Raw genomic sequence first — 12,398 nt, forward strand, 5'->3', positions numbered from 1 at the left:
ATATTCAAAAATAAATTATCCTAATCTCCCATTTTTTTTCTTCTTCCTTGTCTCTTAGGGTTAGTTAAGCCCATTTAAGTCTTACCAGAAGAAAGATGCAAAAAGTCCCTCACTTTCAGAAAACTATTCCAAAATATCAGCTGAATGTAGATCTCTATAAAGCTAAATCAAGAAATCGTTTTACTCTATTCTAGTTGTGTTTTTAGTGTGTGGTAATCTTTTTTTTTCTACCAAATAGTTTCTGAAACAAGCTAAAGTACTTTATTTTCACCATTTTTATGCATTAATATATAATGATGAACTTACAATTTGAAAATATTAGCAGATACTTTAAATATGTAGCCAATTTGCATACAATATTCAGTGTCTGTGATGATGCAAAACTTTCCCCCATCCTAAATAATTGTGCTGTTTCAGTATGTAATTGGGACTACTAAGATATCACCCACAGTATACACTGTTAGCTCATGATGGCTTTTCTATTTAACATAGTACCAATTCACCACTTACTCAAAGTTGAAAATGGTCATTTTCCTAATGATATGTTATGCTTAGCTTTGGAGATATTAGTTCACACCCATCTTTTTCCTAATTGCCTACAGTATTCTAAGTAGAATTGCCCTTCACTCCTTTACTAGGCTGTCCTTCTGGTCATGCAAAATGCACACTTATGCATTACATGCAAATTTCCTCCACTCTATAATGAGCTTAAAGTTGTTTCTTTCTTTGTCACCTCCTCTCCTCCAGATATTACTTAATGAAGCATCTAGATCTCTTTGGGTCCCAATAAAGTTGGTCAATAAATGGTTAATGCAGTAATGATTTTGTGACAATTAGTTCTATTGGTTTTTGTCAGTCACATATAGGGGAGAATCATTTAACTATCCTATGACTCCTCCTACTTTCCCATGAAAATTGTAACTTTTTTTCAGAAAAAATATTTGGGAGATAGATTTTTCAAGAATGCATTTGGTTAATGATAATTTTATTCATAATTGCAGAAAAAAAAGGAAGAATCTTTTGTCCTTCAACTGGTGAATGAAGTAACTGTGGTACATCCTTACAATGAAACACTACATAGTAATAAAAAGGAAGAAAACACTGATACACATAACAACACGAATGAATAAATATCAAATACATCATTATATGTATAGAAGCCAGATGAAAAGGTGACATATTGTATCTGTTCTACTTATATGACATTCTAAAAAAGTCAAAATTGTAATGGCAAAAAACTGGTTGTGGTTTCCAAGGCCTGGGAGGGAGAAAAGTTGTTTCTATAGGGCGATAAGGAAACATTTCAGGTTGACTAAATTGCCCTAAAACTTAATTTTGACCAATTTCATGGTCGCATGATAGTTTGCATTTGTCAAACTCATTAAAAACTCTGTACCCTAAATGGGCAAAATTTACTATACGTAAACACTACCTCAAAAAATTTGACTTTAAAAAGTAAAAATTCATTGATATCTCAAAATCTGATCAATCTGAAAAGATACAGTCAACAACCATTTAGCGATCCATCAAGAAAGGAAAGGAATTATTCGTTCCATAGGATGTTTTACAAATTTTCCTTTTCAGAAGGAACACCAATAACATTCATATATCTTTTGTTTTATAAATAAAAATTACATTTTAGGGGAAAAAGCTTCATTGAACAAGTGCCTTGTTTTTCATTGCTGTGTTAATTATGAATTTATTAAAATAATCTCCAAAAGTAACAGTATTTTGTTAAATACAAGCTTACTTAATGAGTATATTAGTTATGATAATCATCTAGTCTTAAAATAACACACTGCTATCATTAACAATTGCAAGATTATTATCTTTTACTTCTCAGTCTAGTAAACAACTTAATAATTCAGAAAGACAATGGAGAAAAACCACTGCTAGAAACTCTCACATAATAGAACTGGAACTCATATACAAGAGACAAAATAGCAGGATTAGAAATAATCCTGAGAAGGATGCTTTAGACAGCAAATGCCTTACCTTTGCGTTTGGGTGGCATAGCTGTTATCGTAAGTCTCATAGGTCTGGTCATCATATTCACCCCCGTAGCCATCATCATACCCCTGAGGCAGAAAATGGTAGAAAGACCTATTAGCAATCAACTTGATTAACTTAGATCTGGTTTGGCTTAATGAGATTTTATGTGATGTGACCTTAATTTAGTTTTTACGTTTGGTTAGTTACTCTGCATCAGATTTTACTAGACTAATAATTTCTTCATAACCTTGACTAATATTTCATGGACCAGATATTAATGTTTAATAATTAAGCTTCAGCATATCATTAAAGTAGCAATACCTACTCTACAATTTATCTAGAATTTTGATCAATACTAATGAAAACTATAAGAAGTTAAAAATAAATTTTCTTTTGAAAATATTATGGTTAGATAGTGTGCTAACATCATGGTGGTGTTAACATATTGGTTACAGCCCCACTAGGTTTTTTTTTCCCCTGATAATAATCATAATTATGATTGAAACTATAAAATTCAGGATCCTTAAATTGTGGTCAACTTCCAATAAAAAACATATAGTCATCATTGCAAAACAAACAAAAAAGAAAGGAGAAAAAAGAAAAAGGGAAAGAAGAAAGAAAAGGAGGGAAGGAAGGAAGGGAAGTTGAGAAGGGATGGAAAGAAGGGCTGGAGGGAAGGATTGGGGGAGCATAGGAGGCAGGAAAGAAGGGAAGAGAAAAAAAGAAAGAAACTACATAAAGAGCCTTTATTTTGTTGTGCATTCTACAGTTTTTAAATCTCATAAAAAAAATGTTGTTGGTGGTGAGTTTGATTACCTGACTAAATTAACGCTACCAACGCTAATGCAGATTTGTCATTGCAGACTGTGAAAGCAAGCTAGCAGCTGTACAATCCAGTTATCAATCACTGTGTGAGAGATTTACCTTTATTTCCCTTTGTGGTCACTGACTCTACTCTAAACCCTAGCCCTCCACCTCAACTACTCCCTACTTCTGAAAAAAACCTTTAGTTTTTCTGCCTCTGGGCCTTTGCTGGTGTGTCTTTCCCTGGGATGCACTTCCATCCCATCCCACCAATTCATAACTTCATTTCAGTCTGGAGGCTTATAAATCTCTCTATTGTGTTCAAAAATTTAAACAAAAAATATGTAGCTATAAAAGTTTCCACATCAGTCTTGACTAAGATCTTTGAGCCCATTTAATCTGAAAACTAGTATTTTTCATCAACCTAAGAACGTTTTTAAAATATTATTTATGACTTCTCCATCTGGTTTATCGTTTATATAATGCTATTATTTATATATGAGGTTTACTGAGTCTGACTTTAATTTCTTCTATTCTTCCACTTATGGTTTTCACTTCATCATATTTTTGCTCTGCACTATGGGATCATTTCTCCATTTGATCTTTGACTATTCTAATTCAATTCCTATTAAGTTAAAAAATTAAATATTCTAAAGTTAATTTCAACATATAAGATTATTTTAAAATAGTACTAAAGGATTTATGCACAAAAAACAGCACTTCCTTTCCTTGTCTCTCTCTAACCCTCAGTTCTCTTTAAGCCTTTTCATCTATTATTCTAGTATTTTTATGTTATTAAGTAATATGATTAAATTAATGTTGCTGATTTATGAACTTTAATTATTTTCTATTGACTAGCCATTCAGGTTATTAAGGATTTAGTTTTGTTATAGACTCTTCCCTACATTTCCCCCTACACTTTAAATATAGTTTTATCATTACTTTTGTTAAGTAGTCAGTATCTACACTATAATTCAATAATAAATACTATTTACTAAAGATCCAAATAGATTAATACAATTCTTTTTTTATTCTCATATACTTTTTGTTTCTTCTAAAGTTAATAATTGCTCATTCATTTTATTATTTTCTTGGTTGCCTATATATTTTGAATTATTTGTTTATAACTATCCCCGTGTTGGGCTCCACGCTGGGCGTGGAGCCTACTTAGGATTCTCTCTCTCTCTACCCCTCCCCATCCCCCCTTTACTCGTGCACTCTGTCTCAAAAAAGTATAGTTAACATATAATGCAATATTAATTTCAGGTGTACAATATAGTGTATCAACATTTCCATACAACACCCAGTTGCAAGTGCACTCCTTAATCCCCATCACCTGTTTTACCCATCCCCCCACACACCTGCTGCTCTGGTAGCTATCACTTTGTTCTCTGTAGTTAACACTGTGTTTCTTCATTTGCCTCCCTCTCTTTTTTTTCCCCTTTGTTTATTTTGTTTCTTAAATTCCACATGAGCGAAATCATACGGTATTTTTCTTTCTCTGACTTACTTCATTTAGCATAATACTTTCTAGCTCCATCCATGTCATTGCAAATGGCAGGATTTCATTCATTTTTATGGCTGAGTATATTCATATATATATATATATACACACACATATATATATATACACACACACACATACGTATATGTATATATACATATACACATACACACACCACTTCTTTATCTATTCATCAGTCAGTAGGTACTTGGTTGTTTCCACAATTTGGCTATTGTAGATAATGGTGCTATAAACATCGGGATGTATGTATCCCTTTGAATTAGTATTTTTGTATTCTTTGTGTAAATACCTAGTAGTGCGATTGATGGATTATATAGTGTAGTTCTATTTTTAACTTTTTGAGGAACCTCCATACTGTTTCCCAGAGTGGCTGCACCAGTTTGCATTCCCACCAACAGTGCAAGGGGGTTCCCCTTTTTCCACATCCTCGCCAACACCTATTGTTTCCTGTGTTGTTAATTTTAGCCATTCTGACAGGCATAAGGTGATATCTCATTGTGGTTTTGATTTGTATTTCCCTGATGATGCGTGATGTTGAGCATTTTTTTATGTGTCTGTTAGCCATCTGGATGTCTTCTTTGGAAAAATGTCTATTCATGTCTTCTGCCCATTTTTAAACTGGATTATTTGTTTTTTAGGTGTTGAGTTTTATAAATTCCTTATATATTTTGGATATTAACCCTTTATTGAATATGAAATTTGCAAATATCTTCTCCCATTCTGTAGGTTGCCTTTTAGTTTTGTCAAGTGTTTTCTTCACTGTGTAAAAGCTTTTTATTTTGATGTAGTCCCAATAGATTAATTTTGCTTTTGTTGCTATGGCCAGTGTCAAAGAGGTTACTGCCGTGTTCTCCTCTAGGATTTTAACTAAATTTCCTAATGTCTCACATTTAGGTCTTTCATCCATTTTGAATTTATGTTTGGGTATGGTGTAAGAAAGTGGTCCGGTTTCATTCTTTTACATGTTGCTGTTCAGTTTTCCCAACACCATGTGTTGAAGAGACTGTCTTTTTCCCATTGGATATTCTTTTCCTGCTTTGTCAAAGATTAATTGAACATATGCTCGTGGGTTAATTTCTGGGTTTTTTTATTCTGTTGTCTTGATCTATGTGTCTGTGTCTATTTTTGTACCAGTGCCATACTATTTTGATCACTACAACCTTGTAATATAACTTGAAGTCCAGAACTGTGATGCCTCCAGCCTTGCTTTTCTTTTTCAAGATTGCTTTGGCTATTTGTGGTCTTTTATGGTTCCATAAAATTTTAGGATTGTTTGTTCTAGCACTGTGAAAAATGCTATAAAGTCGCAGGATAGAAGATCAATGTACAGAAATCTATAGCATTTCTATATACCAATAATGAAGCAGCAGAAAGAGAAATTAAGGAATCAATCCCATTTACAATTACACCAAAAACAATAAGATACCTATGAATAAACCTAACCAAAGAGGTGAAAGACCTGTATTCTGAAAACTATAAAACACTGATGAAAGAAATTGAAGAGGACATAAAGAAATGGAAAGACATTCCATGCTTATGGATTGAAAGAACAAATAATGTTAAAATGTCTATATTACCCAAAGCAATCTACACATTTAATGCAATCCCTGTCAAGATCCTCCAGGCTTTTATTGCTTTCCATAACTCTGCCTTTTTGAGTAGTCTAGACCAATTGTTTTCTAGATTGTCCCATATCCTGAATTTGTTTGATTATTCTCATAATTACATTTTGCTTCAATATTTTTGAAAGGATACTGCATCTGTGATATTGTGTTGAACATTTATCTGATTGCAAATTTTTAAATTCTAATCCCACACTGGATTGATTGAGTGTAGAAGATTAGGCTGAAAAATGATTTTCAATCAGAACTTTTGAGAGCTTTGAGTCAGTGTTTTCATCACTACATATTGGTGCTGAGAATTCCTGCTACTTGTATGTGACCTAGTTTTATTTTATTTCATTTCACTTTTTTCTTTCCTTTCAGGATGCTTTTACAAACTTTACATCTGGTGTTCTGAAATTTTGTAATGCTGTGCCTTTGTGTGTGGTGTGTCTCTTTTCATTCAGTATGCTGGGTAGTCAGGGAGCTCTTTTAATTGTGGGAGCTTGTGTTCTCCAGTTCTGGCAAATGTCATTGTACTTTTCTTCTCTCTTTCTAGTACTCTTACTAGTGAGATATTGGATCTTCTTTGTTGCTGCGTTAATTTTATCTTTGTGTCTAATGTGATATCTCTTATTCTTTTTGTTTTACTTAATGGGGGAATTCTAAAAAAAATCAATCTTGCAACCATCCTGTAAGATGTATAACTTTATTTACACACCTATACCCCCTCCAACACACACATGAACAGCTCTTAGAGTGTGCACAGGAGGCTCTTGTGTTCTCAGGTGAAATTTAGGCATCCTTATTCTCAACTCAAGGCTTCACCTCCCCTCTGGTGGAACAACAGTTAACATCATAGCTGGAATTTCCCATAGCTGAACAGGCCAGGCTCTCTATCTTGGAGATCACTGGGTCAGTAACTAGGGCATTAATTGTATTTGCCACAGGTATCTCAGGGGCTGCCCACATCTTTTCTAGCATCCATGCTATTATTCTCCACCAAAATTCTAAAAATATGGCTTCATTAACCCTCAGTTGTTACTCTAGACTCAAGAGCTCTAGCTTCTAACAGGAAGCAAGCAAGTTTTGTTTTGTTTTGTTTTGTTTTTGTGTTTGTGTCCCCACACGAGAAGAGCCAAGGAGGGGGGCAGGTACATATTTTCATAGCCTTCAACCCCCTAAATTTCCTATGTTTTCCCTGTTTCTATCTGTTGAAATGCTACTGATATCTAAAGGTTATTTTATATTATATAATCTTCAGGAAAATTTTCCTGCTTCTTTCAAGCTTATGGTAACCCCTTGTCCTCTGAATTCTAACAGCCTGTGGTTTTTATCTCACCAGTACTTAGAACAGTACTGAACATGTACTGTATTTTTTTATAATTTTCTCTCCTTTTAGAATTGAAGCTCCTGAAAAGCATGGACTATATCATAGTTAATCACCTTGTTTTGATGCCTTATGGTGTTTAGCATAATTTATTCCATAGAATATTTTCTCAATAAATATGTATTGAATTGTTAAGTTAGCACAAAGGAGAGTATTCTCATCTAGAGTAGATATGGATTGACTCAAATCAATCACCACTAAAAGAGAAATATTTCAAATGATGATCATACAGTAGTATTATCTCTACGAAGAATAGCTTTACCATTTAGCTTGTGGAGGACTATTACATTTTCCCTCCTCACACGTTCACTTTTTTTTAAAAGTCTTATACCGAAAATCCATAGAACATATAGAACTCTTTCCTGGCAACGCACAATTTCATAAAGTATATTGGGCAGTGGTTCCCAAATAATTGTCCTTACTATAGAAGGGAAAGTAAATGTGGAGACTTATACATAATTTATTTTTGTTTTCTAACATTTGATATAAGTTTATATAGTTTTCTTAGGACAAGTAAAATTATGAATCATGATGGTAATGTTCTAAGATAAATCAGTAAAACAGACATGCTCCCTAAAAAGCCAGTCAGTATCTGCAAGAGATTCAAATAAAATATGAATATTCAATAAGAAATCAAAACATTTTTCCCATTTTTGCTCCAGTGTTTCTGCTGTTTCCTTTGAAGAAATTGCTTTTTTAAAAAAGATTTTATTTATCTATTTGACAGAGAGGGACACAGCAAGAGAGGGAACACAAGCAGGGGGAGTGGGAGAGGGAGAAGTTGGCTTCCCGCCGAGCAGGGAGCATGATGCGGGGCTCGATCCCAGGACCCTGGGATCATGACCTGAGCCGAAGGCAGACACTTAAGGACTGAGCCACCCAGGCGCCCCTGCTTTTTTTTTTTAAAGTAATTTCTGTGCCCAAGGTGGGGCTTGAACTTACCACACTGAGATCAAGAGTCACATGCTCTTCTGACTGAGCCAGCCAGGTGCCCCTGAAGAAATTACTATCTTATGTCTCAGCCTATTCACACATTTGTACGAAAAATTATGACTTTTTTGACGATAGATTTTCTTTATTAATGACCCCAGCTGTATTTCTTAGATACAGGGGTTTTGAACTCAAATATTTAGAAGAAAACAAGTTAAGATTGCTTGATCCTGCAACTCATTACGAGCAACATACCACAAGGGGCAACAGCTTGCCAAAGGGGGAAGAAGGCAAGGGGAGTGAGGGACGGAAGATAAAGAAAAGGAATCAAGTTGATCAAGTGGGATTCTTTTTTTTTTTTCTTTTTTTAATTCTTAAGAAGTATGAAGTCCTTGCCAGCACAGCTCATTTCTGCAGATTATTTCCAAACATGTACAAAATGGAACCAAAACCGAGAACCCGTTAAGAACCTGAAGCCGTGCAACATGAAAAGCTACGATTACCCAGTAGCCTTCCATTGCCAGCAGCTTCCTCCTCTTGTCCCCGAGAACTAGTGGTACGGAAACGGTCTCCTCTGGGATTGTTTTCATTTCTTTTTTCTCGACTTCTGGGCATGTGCGGTTCAGCACCTTGAGGAAGTCACTGTTTTTGCCAGCATCATGTGTGAATCTAGCCCTAGAGCACTTGATGTGGTAGTGCAGATGGTCCCAGAACATGTGGATCGGTGATGATGTTGTCTCAAGCACTGGCATTGGTGTGGTGAGGGAACAGCACGAAGGTCATAGAGCCAGTGTTGTCACCCATCGCAGCATCCATGTCTTTCAGCTCCAGAGGAGGTTCCCAGTGGCTAAAGAGGACCTGTGGGGCTGTGTAGCTGGCTCTGTGTCCTTTGAACTCCTGCATGAACACTTTTCCAATGACCACAAAGTCGTCATCCTTAAACACTGTGCTGAAGATTACTGTGGCTCTGTCCTTTTTAGACTCAACATACGTGGTCTCCTCATCCCTCTAATGGATAACTGCCTCATTTTCTCCTTCCTTGCCCTCTTCTTGGAATTGAAAGTATTTTTCAAAGACAGAAGCAAAACAATTTAGTGTCAATATGCCAGCCTGATGCACAATGGAATCCTTGGATGCCGGCAGATTTTCAAGGTCACAGAGTAAAGAGACACTGTATCCTGATTGGGGATTTACCAAGAAACTCCTATACACCCTCTTTAATAACTAATCAGGCACCACGTGCCTGAAGTTCTTTGTAGAATTTCAAGGAAGTACTCACCATCATTTTTGTTTTGTCTCCATTGGGATCTGAAATATGATAGAGGACTCCATTGAAATCTGCAAATGTTACTTCTACTGCTTCTTGTTTGTTACCAGTGGCCACGTTTTTGAACTTGAGTGCAAGTGTCTCCTCGATGATGCCGTTGTTCACCTCCAGCAGGATTATGGCAGCGCCTGGCCCTCAAGACTGAACCCAGCCTGCCCAGCCACGGCTGATGGTCCAAGACTATTTTAGATGCTAATTAAATTATCAGGGTCTCAGAGTAGAATTTTCTATATCTGATGTCCCAGTGAAAGGGAAAAACGACTTCTGCAATTAAAAGTTTTAATGTTATTTCTTTCCAGCTGAAACAGATGATTTGGCATCTCTCACAAAAAAACAAAATGCCCAAGGAAAAAAGATTCATTGTTTTCTGGAACATGGTCATGAAGAACATCACTTCTATCTTGAATTCCTTCATATCTGTGAAGTTATAAATTCTTTAGTTTTCTCTTTTTTGAACCAAATTAAAGATCCTTACAAGATCCTTAAGAAATGCAATCTTGGCTATTTTCCAGATCTTCATCAAGTCCTCTACAGTTTGCTTAAGTCACAATGTGAAGTGTAGCCTGTTGTGAAGGCTACCGTGTGAAAGAAGAGGAGGATTTCTTTGTAGTTCCCCATGAATTATGCATCACTTTATACATACACTTTATACTGGGAAAGGCAGCATACAGGGTAGATGTGTATTACTATAAGCACATAGTTATACAAAGCCAGCCCTTTTCCAATCTGCTTTGGAAAATACATTTCTCTGCCTTAATATGCCCACTAATTTTTCAATTTGATTTAAGCATTTCATCTTGAACTATGATTTCTGCACCAATTTTGGGTTTCAAATCTAAATAATGGCTCTCTCTCTATATAGGCTTACAATAATAGTAATTCACCAAAGTGTATATTAACCACTGAATTTATTATCCAAGCAATAGAGATAAAAGAAGAACAAGACTTAATTCTTGTCTTTGAGAGGTTCTCAGCCTGTGTGTTCTGATAAATGTTTAACAAATGCCTCTTCAAAAAAAGTGTATGCATGTGTGTATGTGTGTGGTGTGTGTGTGTATGTATACATAGTTTCACTATAAATCTTACTGACATAAGCACACAATTTACAAATAAAAATCAAATTTGTAAATATGTATAAATTTAATTTATACTTAAAATAAAACTATAATTAATATTAAAATAAAATTTATTGCACCCAACTTACAGATAAAATATCTAATTTATTTTGTTTTATACACATACAACTTCAGTGTGACTTGCTATCTCTTGTAAAATCAGTTTTTATAATTCTGATATTGCAATGATACCACAATAAACCACAAAACAGATAAAATATGACTACCATCTTTTTTTCCCAAGACACTCTGTGAATTTTAATTAGCATAAATACGAAGAAAATACACCTAGGAATATCCTAATAAAACTCCTGAAAATCAAAATTCAAAGGCATCCAGGAAAAACTGGTATATTATCTTCAAAGTGAACCAAAAGAGACAAAGCAGAATTTTTCAACAGAAATATGGAAGTAAGAAGACAATGGAATGACATCTCCTGTGTGATGACTATCTTACTCAGCAAATAAGACACCCTTGTATTGATGAACATTATAAATCTGACACGAATGTCATTGGAAATTTTCATTTATGTTGGCAAGTAAAATAAAAGGAAAACCTCAAATATGTATGTCAACTTTATTTATTTGTCAGTTATGTGAGCAACTTTGTTCTGAATTGGACAATGGCTTTCACATACTAGGAGAACATTTCCTCAATTTTGTGTTCTGTTCACACTGTAAAGGCTATAGGCATAACACAATTTTAAGTTAAATCTGCATTAATATTTTCTCCATAGTGTTCTTAAATCTACGTAACCAATAACAAAAGATCAAGTCCTAGCTTTTAGCGTTTGCTGGTATCTGTGGTGTAAATACTCTTACCATGGCTGATTTCAAGCTATCAACATGAAACGCAACAAATTTGGGAAGAGATGAACAGTAGCACACCATTATATGTTATTTCCACCATACAGAAGCAACAGACATAAATAACCTAGAGCATAGATTGTAATAAAATAATCAGATAATGATGAACTTGAAAATATTAACTATCTCTTTCATATCATTTATTTAAATTATTTAAATTTTATTTTATTGTTATGTTAATCATCATACATCATTAGTTTTTTATGTTTTTTTATTTTAATTTATTTTTTTATTATGTTATGTTAATCAATATACATTACATCATTAGTTTTTGATGTAGTGTTCCACGATTCATTGTTTGCGTATAACACCCAGTGCTCCATTCAATACATTTTAAGTTAGTTTAATTTAATTTTTAATAATAGCTGGGTTTAGCAACCAATTCACAAAAATCCTAAACATTTCACAAAGCGTCTCGTGAGCCAGCACAAGTCAGTTGTAGCACACCCCTGCTCTTGGCCTATCACATACAGGAGACCAATAGATGTCTGAAAAATTGAAATACCAATGGGAAGCATTTAATAACCTAATACCAGTATTAGAAACTATAATAACTAACATGTTTTTATCAACTAAAGAGAAGCAAAAATGTCTTATGATGCTAGTAAATTATCATGGCTTCCAGAAGAAAATCATTTGGAAATTTAAATGATATGAAATGTCATCCTCACTTTGTTATATACCTATACTTTCTTCGAAGACTTTTAAATTTAACAAGCACTGGTGACAGATTTAACGTTTGGTCATTATTCTCATTTGAGGTTTTATTTTCTGTAAAATGTCAGTGGGTATTAAAAGAAAATAAAAGGAAATAATATGGAATTTTCTAACACAATTGAGAGAAAAAG

General features: G+C 34.4%; 1 protein-coding gene and 1 pseudogene across 3 annotated transcripts in view; both read right to left on the minus strand.

Annotated features, from left to right (window-relative positions):
* Positions 1 to 12,398, minus strand: part of KHDRBS2 (KH RNA binding domain containing, signal transduction associated 2) — a 573,339-nt gene that overhangs the window by 43,463 nt on the left and 517,478 nt on the right. For all 3 annotated transcript variants that reach the window (XR_012381941.1, XM_025890538.2, XM_073905157.1), the window contains exon 7: positions 1,996 to 2,078. Coding sequence is in view for 2 of the 3 variants with exons in the window: in XM_025890538.2 (XP_025746323.1) it covers positions 1,996 to 2,078 (83 nt within the window). In the remaining variant the exon portion in view is untranslated. The remainder of the gene's footprint in view (positions 1 to 1,995; positions 2,079 to 12,398) is intronic.
* LOC112837775 (actin-related protein 2/3 complex subunit 2 pseudogene) overlaps positions 8,617 to 12,398 on the minus strand; it is a 76,821-nt pseudogene continuing 73,039 nt past the window's right edge.

This window comes from Callorhinus ursinus, unplaced genomic scaffold (genome assembly GCF_003265705.2).
Source record: "Callorhinus ursinus isolate GAN/ISIS: 27379988/994484 unplaced genomic scaffold, GSC_fseal_2.0 scaffold22, whole genome shotgun sequence".
In the NCBI taxonomy this organism is placed as follows: domain Eukaryota; kingdom Metazoa; phylum Chordata; class Mammalia; order Carnivora; family Otariidae; genus Callorhinus; species Callorhinus ursinus.